The sequence below is a fragment of the Manis javanica genome, chromosome 3 (genome assembly GCF_040802235.1).
Source record: "Manis javanica isolate MJ-LG chromosome 3, MJ_LKY, whole genome shotgun sequence".
Taxonomy (NCBI): domain Eukaryota; kingdom Metazoa; phylum Chordata; class Mammalia; order Pholidota; family Manidae; genus Manis; species Manis javanica.
Genome location: NC_133158.1, coordinates 173823208 through 173841340, shown reverse-complemented (window position 1 = coordinate 173841340; position 18133 = coordinate 173823208). Strand labels below are relative to the sequence as shown.

At 50.6% G+C, this 18133-nt stretch overlaps 1 protein-coding gene across 1 annotated transcript in view; it reads right to left on the bottom strand.

Moving 5' to 3' along the window:
* SLCO2A1 (solute carrier organic anion transporter family member 2A1) overlaps nucleotides 1-18133 on the bottom strand; it is an 81786-nt gene that overhangs the window by 32978 nt on the left and 30675 nt on the right. The window contains exons 2-3 of the mRNA XM_037024751.2: nucleotides 13692-13829; nucleotides 6896-7058 (exon numbers count right to left, since the gene is read on the bottom strand). Coding sequence (XP_036880646.1) covers nucleotides 6896-7058; nucleotides 13692-13829 — 301 coding nt within the window. The remainder of the gene's footprint in view (nucleotides 1-6895; nucleotides 7059-13691; nucleotides 13830-18133) is intronic.

The window sequence follows — 18133 nt, the reverse complement described above, 5'->3', positions numbered from 1 at the left end:
CAACTTCTTGTACCTTCACGTGGCTGAAAGAGAGCGGGCTGGCTCTCTGACCTCTTGTGAGGGTAGTGACTCCATTCACACGGGCTCCACTCTCATGACTCACTCACCTCCCAAAGGGCCCACCTCTAAATACCACCACGCTGGCCCTGACTTCTCTTGGCTGTCTCTGCTCTTCCGAGAACTGAGCCTCACATCCTTTCTGATGGTGGCCAGTCCAAGTTCTGAATCCTGACAAGTCCTTTTGTTCCTGCTGCTGCTGGCTTCCTGTCTCCTGGTGGGTAGCACACTGCCCAAATGTGCCTGCTGGTTCCCATTCTTAGCCTTTGGCCCACAGGAGGCGTCCGGGCACAGCCGGCAGCGTTGGCTCTACCGAGCAGCGCAAGGACTGCAGGAAGCTTCTCCCTGTGTCCTCTGGGGTTCCCCCGGAGCCCAAGGCCCATTGTAGGAGGGATCAGTGGTGTCTCCAAACCACACTCCCCAGTGTGATGGGGCTGCACCCTATTTCTGAGGGACAATCCCTCTCTCTGACCATTTTCATGGGGTGCCCAAGGCCACTGGAATAGCAACCAGCCCTCCTTTTCCACACTGGGTGCTGAATTTCCCAGAGAGCCTTCCCCTGGCCATTGGTGGGCCCAAGACAAGCAGTGTACCACTGTCGGGAGCAGGAGGACGCAGGACGCAGCTTGCCTGCCTAGCCCCCACCGCCAGACCTGATACAGGCCTGTCACCCCAGCCTCCCTCCTGAGCAAGGGAAATGACTAAGCAAGCCTGGAGGGGCTGATGAGGGAGGGGCAGCCATGCTCAGATCTCTACTCAGACCTGAGCTGGAGACTCAGGGGAACAGAGGGTCAGGTTTCCAGGCAGCTAAGGCAGGGGTGGGGGTGCTGTGCCTTGCCCACAAAAGAGATGTGAAGAGAGCCTGACAGCCAGCTACTCTCACATCAGCAGCTCAGACCTTCAGAGAGGCCACTGCGCCACTGCCTTGGAGACAGCCAGTCTGCTACTGGGCCTTCTCCCAACGGTCAAACAGCAGCCTAGTGTTTTCTATCATTTCTTCACATTGGTTTCTATTCTCTCCTGCATTAAAAAAAACATGTTCCACATCAAAACTCATTAGGTTTTGTTGTGCTCATCTGTTCAGGACTATTCTTCTATTTTCTCTCATTTGACTTAATAACACCCTTGTGTTCTGTGATTTTTTTCCCCTCATCTTATTTTCTCTTCTTTTTCAGGTTAGATAGATCCAAATGGCCGGCCTGTGCAGCTTCCACCCTGACCACCCACCCACTCACTCGCCACTCACTCGCTCCCAACACACACTGGCCCTCCCCCCACGTGCCCCCCACTGCTCCCCACCAACACCAACCCCCACACTGACACTTCCTGCACACAATGTGCCTCTCCCCTTCCTCACAGCATCTGAGCATGCTTGTGTCACACCACAACTGGGTGTTCACTGCGCAGCCAAGAGCTCACTGTCCTGGAGAAGTTCCCTTGGTGGAAGGGCCTGGAGTGGCTCCCATAGCTCAGTGGAGTGGGTTCTTCTTTTGGGGGTGGGGAGCTGAGTCCAGGCCCTGAGTGTCCTCCACTGAGAAAGGGACGCAAGGCGTCCCCACGCCCTGTGCACCTCCCCCCATGCCTTCCACCCTCCTTCCCAGGGACCCCCCTTGGTGTGAATGAGCATGTGAGGGGCTAACAACTTCAGGAACAGACTACTAGAAAGTGACTTTTCCCTGACTTTTTTTTGACTGCTCCAAAAATATAACCCAACTCCTCCCAGCCCTGCTTATCCTACAGGAAGCTCCCTGCCTGTGTGTATCCATTGTCTGCGTTGGCGCAGACTTCCCTCTGGACTTGGCTTGGGAGCCTTCTCAAGTCACACCTAGTCCTACCAGACATGGCTTTCCAAAGACCCTTTTCTTATCTCCTGGGAGAACTGGTCTCACGTTGGCCTGCTTCCCATCTACCCAACCTCTCTGTGCCTTCTAGAAGCAGCCATGGAGCCTTGGGCTGAATAGCTGGTGTTTTCTCTAAAGATGCCAGGGCACATTTCCGAACCCCACTGACATTTAGAAAATCTAAACATGTCTGCATGGCCTTTTAAAATTTAGCAATTAGTTGTTAAAGGTCTCCATGATTCCCACAATGTTCAGCCCCTCTTTAATTTTTTCTTTCCCCCTAAAACACATAGTTACTCTTCATTTCCCATGTTCATTTCTGGAGCAGCTCTGCTGCAACAGGAAGAAATCAGCAATCAACACATGATAATAGGTCTGGGGGTCATTACTTATGACTAACAGATTTCAAATACCACAATAAGAGCAGGCAAATAGAAAGTTACTGAACAGCTAAGATGGACCAAGCACTTTACCTATACCATTTCGTTTTAATTTTACCTTCAGAATATCCTGAAGTGACGATATTATGGTTCCCATTTTTCATATAAGGAAACTGGTTCAGAAAGGTGAAACAGCAGCTTGCCGAAGAAGACTTGGCATAAATGGCTAAGCTGGGATCTGAATGTCTCGAAGTCCACGCTCTACCCATCATACCAGGCTGCTCCAACTGAGGAGCTAGGAATAGAGCAGAACAGTGGCTGAGCTCCGACCCGGACAACAGCTACGGACTCACACATGAGGATGCAGCAGGCATGGTGCCGAAGACAGGTCCTGCTCTGGGCCACAGCAGAGGACCTTCAGCGAGAACCAGGGCGAAGCTGCCTCCAGATGCACCCAGGAGGCCCAGCCCATCAGCCATGAACGGTCAGACTCAGTTCTCCACAGGAAGCAGAGTGTTTCCTCATTTGGGACCCTAGTTTTACCCAACAAATATGTGCATTGTCTCCACCACCAACAGTTATGAGAGTCACCACTTTAATGGTTACTGCAGGAGCCAGCCTCTGGGCTAAATTCTGAGGATGCATCCTCTCGGCCCCCGCCCCCTTGCAAGGGAGGGTCCATCTTGTACAGAGAGGGACTGAGACTCCTACTACAGAGGAAGAGCCCCAGGCCACACCATCTGGGCCACTCAAAGGGCAGATGCAGACCGAAGCCCCCACCTGCCTCCTGAAGACGGTTCAGATTCACAGCACTGTCCAGGGTCATGCATTTAATGAGATTCATTTGTTTCTGATGACCATGCATAATTCAAAGCTGAAGTTCCCGTAGGGATACATTTGAAGTAGGAGTCACATTTCAAACTTTTCCCCTGCAGTGAGACTTTCTGAGCACTTTTGTTTGCATGTGTTAGCAGAGCACATGCCCGTGCTGCGCTGGCACCCAGGAAACAGCTCCATCTGGATCCCATGGATGCAGTTACTGCACCGAAGTCCTCCCCATCCATCTCCTGGCACGGGGCGGATGCCCTGAAGGTGGCTCAGCCCTGAGCACTTCCAGCTGCTGCTCTGGTTGCAGCCAGATTGAGGGAAGCTGCTATGTCCTACCATGGCATGGAGAATTTGCACAAGCCATATGAACAACAACAAAAAAGTTCCCTCTCCTGGCTGGCGATTCCTCCCTCCAGGCCTGAGAGGCAAGCCGTGGTCCCTCTCCCAGCCCCTCTGCCCTCTCTCAGTGGAGTTTGGCTAAGAGCCCAAGATCAAGGCCGGAATAATAGTGTTTTCCTCTAACAAGAAGCAGAGTTACTGCTTTCAGAGGCCCGCCTGTCTCCAAGCACCCTCTGTGGTGGCTGCTCTGTGTGAAGCAAATGCCATTGGTGTGTGGCCCAGGCCAACCCACAGGCTAAGCAGGCCGTGGTGTGTGGTGCCTGGCAGGACGCCGTCCCCTCACCCTGGCCCCAGTGTCCCGGGGCTCCCTTGCTGATTTCATTAGCTCAGTCTTCATGCTGACAGGGAAGGCCAGGACCATGGGTCTGCAGCAGGCTTAGCACGCTGCTCTCTGAGTGGGTGGCCAGCAACTCCTGACCCTCTTTCAGTGATGGCTTCAAACCTCTCATCTACACTGAGGGAGAGAAAGACCACAGCAGGACCTGGGTCTGTCTTCCCCCCGGGCCTCCTGAGGAAAGACTCAGTCTTTAAATAGCCCAACTAGATCCAAGGCCACAATGCATTTATGAGAGACAATAGTTTGCTGGTGATCAGCGTAGTGGTGGACAGGAGAGTCTCATGGCCAGAACCCAGCAGCCAGCTCACCAGCAGACACGCATCCCTTCACTCCTGCCCATCCCGGCCACACACCTCGCCCCGGTAGGCCTCATAGCCTCAAAGGAATCCCCTCCATCACTTTAAGTGATTCATCTCTTGAACCTGATCTGCGCATATAACTACAAAAAGAAAAAGAAAAAGGAACAAAACATGGTATTTAAGCAAACAGGAATCAGTTATTTCCTCAGAACATCTCTGGGTGGCTCATTTATCCTCAGACATCTTCCACTCCAGTACAACAGACACAAATATGGCCACCTGATTTTTGATAATGATACACAAAAATTTAATGGAGAGAGGATAATATTTTTGACAAATGATGCTAAAACAATTTAGCATCCATAGGCAAAAGGAAGAAAAAGAACTATATAAAAAATTGACAAAATGGATCACAGATCTAGATGTAAGTGTAAAACTATTAAATTTTCAGAAAAACACAACAAGAGAACATTTTCCTAATCTGGGATTAGGCGAAGAGTTCTTAAAGAAGCACCAAAAGCATGATCCATAAAATAAAGAAGTGATAAACTGGATTTCATTAAAACTAAAAACTTTTGCTTTGTAGATGACACTGTTAAAAGAATGTAAAAGATAAGCTAATAGATTTGTGTGAAATCTGGGTGAAAGTATTTGCAGATCTTAGATTGAATAAAGGCAGTATTCAGAATTTATTTAAAAAATTCCCAAATTCAACAGTAACTGAACAATCCAATTTAAAAATGGGCAGAAGCCTTGAAGAAGCATTTCGCCAAAGACAAATAAATACACGAATGACAAATAAGCACAATGACAAATGGAAAGATATTCAACACCAAAACTTATATTTACAAAAAAAATCTCTGTACACAAATCTTTGCAGCAGCTCTATTCATAACAGCTACAAACTGGACACAATTCAATGTCTTTCAATAGGTGCTTGGGTAATCTGTGGTGCATCCATACAATAGACTACTTCTCAGTAACAAAAAGGAATGGAGTGCTGTTACACGCAACAGCTCAAGTGAATTTCACCGGTATATGTTGCAGGGAAGAATCCAGTCTCAAGAGGTTACATACTATATGTTTCCATTTATGTGATATTCCCCAAACCATAAGACTATACTGACGGCCAAGGGCCCCGTGGCTGCAGGCTTGGCAGGCGTGACTGTAAAGGAGGGGCAGGAGAGAGCCGGAGTGATGGAGCTGTTCTGTATCCTGACTGTGGTGGTCACACAAACCTATAATTGTGTTCCAATTTATACAACTATACATCACCCCCAACAAAAAGGCACTTTTACACTGTTAACAGTTTTTCAAAATGCTCCAGCATAAGGATAACTAATAATGTATAACTTCCAAACCGGTAGGAAGAAAAAGGTAAGACTAAAGAAACAGGGCATGATGGGGGAGGGGGAAAGACACAGAGGACCAGGGAGCTTAGGCGCACCGACTGCAGGAGAGCAGCCATCCGGGGAAGAAGTCAAGAGCCAAGGCAGTGAATGCCTTATTTCTTTCAAGAATTAGGTATTTGACCACCCAAGTGAACACCAACAGGTGAGTAGATAAATAAAACGTGATATATTCAAACAATGACATGTAATTCAGCAACAAAGGGAAGTTCTCACGCATGATACGACATGGATGAACGTGGGAAGCATGATGCCAAGTGAAGGAAGCCAGATGCAAAAGAACACATCTTGTATGATTCTACCTCCGGGAAATATCTAGGGCAAGCAAGTTCAGAGTTGGAAAGTAGATCAGAGGTGACCAGGGGCTGGGGGCAGGTATTGCTGAATGCGCAGAGCTTCGGTTTGGGGTTGATGAGAAAGTTTTGGAAATGGTGTTATAGTTGTACAACATCATGAATGTAATAAATGCCACTGAATTGTACATTTAAACTAGTTAAAATGACAAAACCATTGAATTGTACACTTTAAATGGATAAACAGTATGGTATGTAAATTATGTCTCAATAAAGCTGTAAGAAGAAAAGAGGTATCTGAAGGAAAATTGATAAATCTTTATGGTCAGTATATAGGTGTCTGTTATATTATTTTCATTACTTGGCTACATTTTGAATTCTCTCATATTAAAATATAAATAATTTTTAAAGAAAATTACTGAGCCACACAGTGTTACCTAATTACACATTTATGAATTATGTAAAATATTCACATATCTCTCCCTGCCATGGGCACATCACTAAAAACCAGCGGCTCCTTGTCACAGAAGGGACACTTGCCTGCCAATCAGGAGGCCTGGGTCCAGGAGAGTCAAATGAGATCACAGTGTAAGGGCATTGTAACTGAAAGAACAATGGACGAATGTACAAGTGTCCAGAAGTGTTAAACACAAGACTGAACGTGGGAAAAATCCACAGCTCTCACCAAGGTCAATGCTTTGACCCTCCTCCCACCAAGCCCATCACACGCACTGCTCCTAAGTGTCCCCACTTGTGGGTAGTGGGTCACTCCTGGCACAAAGCACAGAGAATCCTAGAGAACCACAGGGGAAGGTGAGCCACCAGCAAGCTAGAGCTGGGAGAGCTGCTCCACAGAGCCACATAATTCTGCCTATTCTGACTTTCAGATGCGTTTGGGGGAGAAATAAAACAATAGAAGCCAAGGAAGCTTCCTGGTGGGAGAGGACAGCATAGCCTGCAGTGGTGTCCATTGCCCAGGAAGCATCCCCACCCACTTTGTGAGAGGCCTGCTCACTCCTTACCCCTCGAAGCAGGGCTTTGAGGCCACTTACCTATGCTGGCCAGGGTGTACTGGTAGGGCTCTGAGAGGAAGTGTGGGAGGGTGAGGACGAAGGCCCCTGAAGCTAGGAGGAGACCCCCAATGCCAATCAGCCGTGGACGGTGCACCCGGCTGCCGAAGTAGCTGACAAAGATGATGAGGATGGCGTTGCTGATCTGCAGAGAGAGCAGAGGGGCCGAGTGAGACAAGAGGCTGCATCCTCACCCACCCACAGAGGAGACCTGACCCCACCATGACCAGGAGAAGCAGAGAGGCTAGGGACTTCCCAGGGCAGGAGGCCCGGGCCAAGCGGCAGCGTCCGCCCTGCCAGGAGCCTCACAGGGGCATAGCGGGCACGGTTTCAGCCTAGCCCTGCTCTCAGAGACCCTTCTCAGCCCCAATCTTCTAGACCAGACCCAGGGAATTATCTAGAAACCATGAAAAGCTCATACCTAAATATCAATCACCTTAGGACCACGCCTTTTTGGGTGAAATCCAAGGAAGCCTCCAGGCCTGGCAGGCTCCACAGCACATGTTCCCCACCTAAACCCCCTAAGGACGCGGACTTGGTAGTCAGATTCATCACCAAGCAGCATGAGCTGTCTTGTTTCATTATGCAACAGCTCTCATTTTATAGACAAAACTGGGGCTCAGAACATTATGTAACTCGCCTGTGTCCACAGGGTTAGGAGGTGGCTTGAGCAGGGACTGCCTGAGTGTAAAGTGCCCAGCCTTAACTAGACTGCTCTGCTGCCTCTTGGAAAGTGGGTTTCTGCCCCAGAAGCTCTGCTACTAACCTGCCCCTGGCCCTCCCTGGACCTGCTTCCACTTCTGTCAATGAGGACTAGAGCACCCCTAAGTCACTTCTTCACTTCTTGACTGGAGCCATCAGTAACCCCCTGGTCCTGGTGGCTCCTGGTACGTGTGCCCTTGGAGGTCCACCCAGAGCTAGTGGGGAGAAGTCCTTGGCTTGGGAGGCAGGGTCTTGAATGGTAAAAGGGGTGCTGGCAGATCTTCTGACCACGACTCCAACCAAAGAGATGATCCTCTGCCCCAGAACATCAGCTCACCTGAGCTGGAGGAGCCCTGAATATCAGCACCCATGGCCCTCGCCCCATCTACACCACAGTCTCCTTTTGGCTGGAGAAACAGGTGTCCCTGTCTCAGGATATAGGGGCCAGAGTCTTGGTATACGGCTCTTGCCAAGACGACCAGTGACCTACCCATCACCAAGTCTGGTAGCCAGTTTTCAGTTCTCTTCTTACGTGGTCTCTCAGCGCCACTTGATCTGGGTGACCATTTCTTTCTTCCTGAACAACTTCCTTCCAGGAGCTTCCACAGCACCACCTTCTCTACTTTCCTCCTCTGGCTGCTCGCTGACTGCCTCAACTCCCATGACTCAGGCCCTGTGCCTCTGCTCTCATCTTGGTGAGCTCACCCAGGCCCACAGATGAACATGTTCTGTATGTGCTTCTAATTCCCACAGGCTTAGCACACCCACAGTCTCCCTTTTCCGCATGCCCCCCAAAATCTGGTGTGCCCCCGTCCTCCTCATCTCAGTGCATGGCACCTCCATCCTACCAGTGGCTCGTGCAAAACATCTGAGCATCATCACTGACCACTCTTTCACACCCACGTCTGACCATCAGCACTTGGCCTTGGCTGGACCTTCAGTGGCCATCTTGAAGCTGATCACCTCTCACCACCCCCATCGCTCCCACTGGGTTTAAGCCCCGTCGTATCCTGTCTGAGTCATTGCAGTAGCCTCCGAGCGGGGCTCGGCGCCCCCGCAGTCCGCTCTCCACCCAGCCGCCCAGAGCAGTCCTGTGGGAGTGTTCAGACCATATTCCCGCTGCTCAAGCTTGTGACAGTTAAAGGCAAAGCCTGCCTCAGAGCCTCCCGAGCCTGAGGGAGCCTTCCCCCTTCCCCGTTACTGCTCCATCCGCTCTCGTGCCCCGCCCCTCTCCCTCCTGCCACTCCAGCCACTCTGTGGCCCCTGTTCTGATACATTCAGCCGGGCCCTCCCCAGGGTCTGCGCACACGCTGCTCCTTTTGCCTTACTTAAGCACGTGGTTCCCCCCTCATCTAACCTACTTTAGATCACCGCTCAGACTGAAGCTTCTCATTAAGACCTCCGGAAAAGATGGGATGGAGACGGGTGAAATGGACCAAAAGGTACAAGCTTCCAGTTATAAAACAAATAAGTCATGGGGATGTAAAGTACAGAATGGTGACTATATATTATTGTATGTTTGAAAGTGGCTAAGGGAGTAGCTCTTAAAAGTTCTCATGACAAGAAAAAAAAATTGTAACTATGTGAGGTGCTAGATGTTAACTATACTTACTATTGTTTCACAACATATACATATACTGTATCATTCTGTTGGACACCTGAAACTAATATAATGTTAAGCATCAATTAAACTGCAATAAAAATGAGTTACTTAAATATTGACTTATATTTATAGTAATTAGCAATGTTATAATATATTTAAATGTAACTTAAATTATACTTAAATACATCTTATAATTTAAAGAATAAAGTTATTTAAAATATAACTACTATTCTCCTCCATGACTTTGTTTTCCTTCATAGCACTTATAATCTGATCTACTATGTTTTATTTATTTCTAGAAATAAATGTCATATTATCATTAGAATGACATACAAGCAGAGATTTTTATCTGTTTACTCCTGTCTCCTCAGCACCTAGAATGGTGTTTGACACACAGGTGGTGCTCATAATATTTGCTGAGTAAATGAATGTACAAATGGATGGATAAGTGGTAGGCTTTTTCAAGAAAAGGACACAGTTGCCCAAGGGATTGCTTGTAGGTAGCCAACAGTAAGACGATGTATGATACACAGAGAAAGGGAATGTGACAGTGCGTGAGGAGGCAGCCTAGCCTGATCCAGGGAATTGTTCCAGGCCCAGGCAAGACATGGTTCTACGACATTCTAAGACCTGTACCTGAAGACAAAGCTTTATTCTTATGCTTCTTAAGTTTTATTTCCTTTTTGTTTCCTTATCATGTATTGTTTTTCATGAAATGATTCTAAATCTCAGACCATATCAGCTAAGCTAAGGCTGACTTTGAAGGTTTGCGTGAGGGATTAGGGAGAGCCCTAAAGGGGTCTCAGGGAGGAAGGACAGGGGGTGCCTAGGCCTTGCCCATCTGGAGAGTCCCTTCCAGCACTTTCCTGGGGCCTGAACTCGTTTCTTGGAGGGAAGCTGGACCTGCACAGCTGTTATGGCTGATACTGGTTCCTGGACTTTTTCTCAGCAGTGGAGTCCCTTTGACAAAATGATTTTTCTCTATTATTAAAAAAAGAAGCTGTTCTAGCTGATGAGAGGAAGGCCTCCACCCTCAGCCCTGAAATGGCCCTAAAACAGTTCTGTAGTCTTCCTGTTAGATCACCTGAGAGCTCTTGCAAAGCCCATACCTGTAACATATCCCTGCCATCCAGGTCTCAAACCAGAGGGTTCCCAGGGTGAACTGGTGGGAGGCATTGAGGGTGGAGCCTCTCACTATGTCTGCCTGGATCTAGCTTTCAGTAGTGGACAAGAGTCCTGGGAGCCAAGCTCCTCCTCGTGTGGCCGGCCTTTACACCCAGCCCTTATATCCCTTCTCCTCACCCTCTGGGTCCTCATAAGGCTATGAGACTGGGTAGCAGCCTGAAGGCTCATGTCCCCAGAAGCTGGCCACACTCTGTCTGGATGGCCTGACCTTCCCCCTCCACCAGGCCTGGTTCTGTCTCACACCCCTCAGGCGTCCGCCGGCAGCTCCTGGGGGCCTGGGGGCCTTCAGCCCTGCACGTGTGCAGCTGTGCAATGTCACCTTTTCCTCATTGGCAGTATCGCTGGGACCCTCTCTAGCCTGGCTTAGTGCACAGCCTCCTGGCTGCTGACTTCTGTCCACACTGTCCCTCACCTCTAGTGTCTCCCAGTCACTAACTCCAGAAACTTGAAACCTCTTCAATGTTCATGAGACTGTTCACCCTGCCCCGGCTCTGCTCGAGGCCATGCTGGTTCCTTACTGCCTACCACACACGCTGGGGGCCTTAGCTTGACCAGGAGGCCCCCCGCTATTCAGCTGCCCTCTGCCATCCTGCTTTCCTGGGTCCAGATCAGTGGGAGGGCAGAAAGCCCTTTGGCTGCATTCTTGTCCTGCCTTCTCTGTACACTCGCCACCCACACCCCTGCCCCCAACACACAGACATACAAACACACACAGATGCACAAAGACACAGATAGGTGAATGTACACAGACACATACACAACACAGATCAACACAGACCACACACAGACACAGAGACACAGATACACAAATACACATACACATACACACACACAGACATATACACAGTTACTCGCAGATACACAAATATACACATAGTCTCACACAAAGACACAGATCAGATGCACATATACAGTCATTCACACAGAGACACACAGATATTCAGACATACAAACACAGATACACACAGACAGTCACAAGTTCACTAAGGATCGTTAGGTTTGAAAAATGACTTTTCTTATGGTATTTGCCTCAAACCATGTTCACAGACATGGTTTAAAACCAGACTGTTGAAAAGTTCATCTGAGTTTAAGAAAGAGAAGATTTAATGGATGAATTATTTTCATTTTTTATTGAACGATAGCCTGGGGAAATATTATGCTTCTCATTTGCCTGATCAACTTCCTGTCCTGGTCCCTGCCCCATGTCCCAGCTGGCTCTTCCTGCCCCTTGAGAAATCCAATTGTTCCTGGGCCCACAGTTCTGTTCCAAGCATAGAAAAAATATGAATGAAAATGTAAGAAGATGTAAATGTAAAAAATGTAAAAAAAACATGGAAGATCACAGATTTGGCTATCATCTAGTCTGTGGTAGGAGAGAGGATCACTTTATATGCCTGCTCTGATACTGATCAGTAGAGGTACCTAGAACATTGTGTGAAAGATTCAGAATTTGGACTCAGCAGGAAAGAGGACTGTGGTTGATTGGTGATGCCTGCCACAGTCATAGGCTAGGACTGTGGTGACACAAATATCAGATTTGTTTTCCTTATGTCCTGCATGAGTGAGGACAACATGTACCAGGGGCATTAGCAAAGTCACAGTCCATTACTTAGGAGGGAGAATTCTGTGTGAGCGGAGGCAGGTCCCTGTCTGGTAGGACAGCACAAGCTATGTGGAAAGGTAAACCTGGTCACCAGGTATCACTAGGAAGCTCAAGACACAGATGCACAATCAGATAGAGACACAGGTGTGCACATACACATGGACACAGATACAGACATTACAACATACAGTCATAGGCTATGCACAGAAAGCAGTGAAGGCATATACATGGATCTGGAGTTTGGAGGAGAGGGTCTGAGATCCGTCAGGCTAGCAAAAATGACTGATGGGCCACAGGGCTGCATGTGTGCAAGTATGTGCATGGTACAGCTGTGGGAGAATAGCCCGGTAGGGGGAGTGGGTGCAGAGAGGGGCACCAACAGAGATTCCAACAACATGTTTGGAGGACAAGATTTTGGGCAGAGCAGGGCTCTGGACAAGGGACTGGGGAGGAGCGGTAGAAGAAATGGGTCGGGATTCAGAGGGAGGCCTCGGTGTAGCAGCCATCTGACAGACCTGGGCTCACATGCTGGCCGCACTATGTACGTGCATGTGGCAACCTGGGATGGGGTCCTTAGGCTTTCTGGTGGTAGCTTCCTCATCTGGAAAGCATGACTCTGAAGAGCCCTTCCTCCTAGCCCTGCAGAGAGGTGTGGCAGGGGAGTACCCTGAGGCGCTGCTGAGTAGGTCATGGTGGGTGGAAAAGGAGCAAAGGGTAAGGGGTGTTTCCACTGGGAGCAGGTGGTGGGACTGGGGGACTGAAAGGCAGTGGTTGGGGGTGATGTTAGGAGACATCCCACCTGCTTTTACAGCTCCGTCTTAGAAGCTGCCCTGGGGAACCCCAGTCTTTAAGTTACTGTATCACCCTGAATTTCACTAAGTCAGGGAAAGATCTAATTATGCTCCCGAAGAGGAACTGCTTCCATCCCAGAACAGCAGGCCTCATGGACAGAGAAAAGAGAAACCAGGCCCGGGGCCCATCTCCTCACTGGGTCCTCTGATGTTGAAGCCACAACAGAGGGCTCTGCTGCCTCCCCTGCCCCTTTCCCCCTGGCTTCCAGCAACTCTGAGGTGACCCTACCATTTCACCTCTCACTCCCGACCTGGCAGCCCACCCTATTTTCCTCTAGCTTTGACGTGAGGTCGCTGAGGGGCAGTGTGAAATCCACATTGCTGGGAGGTCACAGAGATATGACCTTGTCTGGAGGTCAAGGCCTTTAAGCAGCTCTGGCTCCCGTGACCCTCATAAGACAGGAGCTGCCAGGCCTGGGGCTGCTTCCCCACCTGCATACTGGGGCTTGTCTCCGTCTGGACTGGGGACAGGCAGCAGCCATTATCAGCTTACGGTGGTCACAGAGCTCAGTGAGAGGCACAGAGTTTGGAGGCTGACCGCCCTGCACCCTGGGGCAAGCCACCACTCCTGCGGAGCCCTCCTTCGCCAGGCGGGAGGAGCAGAGACCTGCACCCAGGGCTGAGCGAGGAGGCCCCGGGTCAGGCACCGCCAGAGGCTCTCAGCTCAGTGCCTGGTGCAGGGAAGCCTCAGGAATGCAGCTGTTCCACCCCATCCTGCTTCGGGCTGTCTCCAGGCCCCACGCTACAGCCTCTGCTCCTTCTGGGGCCCCCTCCCAGCCCCCGGGATCAGGTGGTGCACAAATGGGGCCTGGTGGCCCGGAGCCTCCTGCTTACCTCATTCAAGCTGGAAATGAGACCTGAGGAAGAGCTAGAGAGGCCGAAGCGCTTCTCAATCGTAGTGAGGCTGCTCTTGAAGTAGGCGCTGTACAGCAGCTGGCAGAGCTGCAGGAGGCCATGGCAGAGCACGAACACCTGCGGGCGAGACCGTGGCCCGTGAGGAGCCTGGACACTGGGCCCTGGCCACCCGCCTTGCCTTCCATCCTGATCTCATGGCACTGAGGCCCGCTGCCTGGCCTGTGTCCTCCCCTGCTACTGGGGAACACTTACTCTGTAGGTGGTCCTGGGGGTGAAAGGCTGTCCCCATCACCACCCCTTGGCCTCCCGCAGTGCATTAGCCATTCCCATCATTCCTGCCCTCTTATCACCATCATCATAAATGGCCCAGGAAAACCACAGGGCTGGACAAGCACCCCCAGGGAAAGGCCTGGCTTCTTAGCCATGCGCCCAGGGCATTCAGCACCTGGAACCTTCTCTGAGAGCACTACAGTGACCCGTGGAGTTCTGCGAAGTTCGTTGAAGGCCACTTTCCAGTCAATTCAGGTCACACCCAGGAGCACAAGTAAGTCCTAGGTCCCACTGCTCATAATTCTTATACCCATTTCCAAGCCCTCTCCCCCATCAGCACCCACCTTCCAAGGCCCCTGCCTCGGAAAGCTCAGGAAGACACTAACATTCCCAAAGCACCTGGTTTGAACGCATATCTGAGATTATGCTCACTCCTGGCCTGGCGGGATGATAAGGGCCTGCATCCCATCCTGCCCCACCTGCCATGTCGGGTAAAGGTGGTTGATAGGGACAGATATGCGGCGGGGAGGGTGGAGAGGGGTTTGTGCATCTGGAGGCAGCTTCAGGCTGCGATCCGGGCCCTCCTGGGTTCTTGGCTCAGGGGCCAGGCCAGAGGGGGCTCACAGACAGGAGCCTCACATCCTGAGCCCCCGCCTCCAGGGAGGGGTGGGGCGCCCTCAGGTTTCACAGTCTGCCGAGGTTCTTCCTTTACCTGAAGGGCAGGCATCTTGGGAGAGCACTGGGGCTCCACCTTCATTTGTTTCCTCACAGAGCTGAGCCTGCCTCCCCTACAGGGCCCTGCTCCAAGCTGTGCGATCAGAACGGACATTCTCTCTCCTACCTGCCAGGGCAGAGCCTCGGGTGAGGCCAGTCTGGGGCTCCGACAAGGCCCAGCGCTGGCTGCCGGCCCACGCACCCATGCTCCCAGCTCCCAAATCCGAGGAGGTCATCACATTCACGAAACCAGACACCTCTCCACACTGCTGCCTGCCCCAAGCCCATGGCCACCTCACCCCTCGGGGGCAGAAGAAAGCCTGTCCACCTGGAAGCAGAGGTGGCGCTCTGTCCCTGCCTCCCTAGAGAAGTCCTTCCCTGCTTCACTTCATATATTGGAATTCTTAATATTTTGTGATAATATCTTTGAAAATGATCTAGTCCCACTATCTCTTACAAATGGGGAAACCAAGGTCCAGAAAAGGGGAGTCTGAGTTTCTCGCACAGCACCCCGCATGCCGTAAGCACGAGGACTTAGCTGTCAGGCATCTGAGATGCCAGGAGGGGCCCAGCTCTAGGCCTGCCGCCCCCCCACAGCACAGCGACCTCAGCCAGTCCCTGCCTTCTTGGGCCCTTTGTTTCTCCATCTGTGAGGTGATTGGCTAAGTTGGTGGTTCTTAACTCAGTTTTGATTCACAGTCACCTGGTGGGGTGGGAGGGCAAAGTGCGTGTGTCTGAATTACAGAGACCAGGCTCAGATCAGTGGGAGTGAAGCCCCAGCTGTGTTATTTGGAGGATCTCCTCTGGTGGAATCTGATGGCAGCGCAGGTCACAGTGAGGCCAGAGAACATGCAGGCGCTCGGACCATTTATGTGCAGGGGTATGTGAAGATTAGAGTAAGAAAGACAAACCAAACACAGATGTCCCCCAATGTACAGAAGCTTCCACTGTAAGGCAGAAAGGAAGACAGAAGCCCTGGAGCAGGCTAATGGGAAAGCAGCCCAAGATGTCAGGGATGAAGGTGAGGAGGGTGGGATGGGGAGGAGGGTGGTGGGACAGGACTCAGGGCATCAGAGCGCACTTGATTCCTGATTCCCTCACCCAGGCCAGATCCAGGAAAGAGGCAATTCGATCTTGGATGCCCTGTCTGATCCTCGTCTTCTGACCATCCCCTGAGGGCTACTGTCCCCCAAACTCTGTCTTTAGTCCCCTCCTTTGAACTGTCGTCTCCTTCCCTCACACATTCATTGGAAATACCCTTGTGGCACCCACATCGATGTTCCTTATCAAGAACTTTCTCCAGAGTTTTACACTCAGGTCCATCCCACTGTCTTCTGGACATGTCCACCTGGACATTTCCAGGCTCCTTCCCAAGTGGGGCTCACTGTTCTTCCCCACAAACCTCTCCTGTTTTTGCTTCATCCCCCTCACCTTCACCCAGTTCCCCAAGCCAGAAACTAGGAATCCTCCCAGACATCCTTGTTCCTCACCCTTGGCATTTGGCACCACCGCAAAGCCCTGTGACTTCTTGGCACCTCCCGTATTTGACCAGCCACTCATCTCCAGATTATGCCTTGCCTCAGGTCCTCCCTTCTCTCCCCAAGATTATTGCAACAGCTTCTCATTGGCCTCCTCTCTGCCCCATTCAAACCTTCCATCTTGTCACCCCAGAGGAGCTCTCTCAAACACAAATGTGAGCAGGTAATACCCAAATAAACACCTCTCACTGGTTCCCCATTTCCTGCAAGATACAAGCCAATGCCCTCAAAATAGTATCCAAGATGCTACAGGTCCTAGACCTTCCCTACCTCTTTGGCTCCAAACTCTGTGGCTGACCATATTTTACAAACATGGCTACACCAATATCTCCTGTTCCACATTCATCTCTAACAGTGTGGCAGTGACATTCCTGTCCCAAGAGGTGGGGGCTGTGTGCCCTCCCCTTCAATCTAGGCCAGTCTTAGCCCTCCAGGTCACACAACACCATGTCTGCTTCATTCTCATCACTAGAAGCAAGTAGCTAAGTCCTGAAAGTCAATAGACAATCATCTGGCTCTTTCTCACTTGGGGACCTTAGAACCCAGATATAACATTGTAAGGGAGCCCAGTCTTCCCTACTCATGGACAGGCCACATATTGGTGTTCCAGCCAAAAACTTCAGCTAAAGTCCTGGTCTGCAGCTGGCACCCACTGTCAGACTTGTTACTGAGCAAGCCTTCTTCAGAGGATTATAACCCCAGCCTTCAATGCCAAGTAGACAGAAATGAGCCAGCCCAAGTCTATACAGTTGAGCAGACTAAATGTTGTCATTGTTTCAAGCACCAAATTTTGGGGGTTGTTCTGTCACACAGCACTAGATAGCTGCACCACCTGTTGCCACATACCCTGCCCTTTAAACTTCATCAGAGTCAAACTATTCAAGTTCTCCACAGCATATTTTCATTGTCTGTATCTTTGCTCACAATCTGCAGAGAATCCTGTTCCCCTTCCTCACCCTTCAGTGGCCCCCTTGCCCACAAGGGTGCTCAGTTATGTATGTAGGTCACGGTTGCTTCTAAAAATCCTGGCACCATGTTGCTGACTTCTGCACAGAGGCATCTTGATGGCTTGGCACATGGTTGGCATTAAGGGCAGCATCCAACAGGGGAGTGAGAACAGTCATTACAGCCCAGGGGAGAGACACTGAGGGCTGGACCAAGGGCTGGGCAGCCTGTGGGCTGGGAAGGGGGCAAGGCCATGTGTAGAGACAGGGTCCCAGAGGATAATTTTATGTGGAGAGGGAGTATCATGGGTTGGGTGTTGAACACCTGAGTTTCTTAACACAAAGCTCAGAAGGAGCAGTCTCCCTCTGACCAAATCAGTAATGAATTAACAGGACTTACTAATCTCTACCAAATTCCCCAGCAGTCTCATGAGAGGAAGGTAAGGAACTAAAAATCTATCTCAGATCTTTTCTGAAAGATAGCCTTTGCTCTTTCCAGTAAATACAGAAATCCCCTGTTTTTCCACCTAGCTACTGGGTGGAAGTCTGCACCTAGGGACCAGTGGCCCCCTTCCACATCCTCTCCCCCTTCATGGGGCCAACCTCACCTTCGGCTTTTGGCCACTGTAGCCCTGTCAGGTCTGGGTGCCTTACAGGTGCCCTAGCAGAAGGGCTGGCATGTATCTGGGTCCCCAGGTTCCAGGGGATTCAGCAAATGGAGAAAAATGAGACACATGGTTGCAGGGAGTAGAAGGGAGGGGAGAAATGCCAGCAAAGAGAAAGAAGTGGATGATGGCTCCAGCAGAGTTTCTGCTCAGGGCCACTCAGGGTCATAGCCATCTGGTCCCACCTACCGAGCTTACATGGACAGGACCCTGGGACCACAATGCAGGCTGCTTGGACGTGCTAATATTAGTTGGGTTGCAACTCACCCTCCACCATCATTTAGACAATA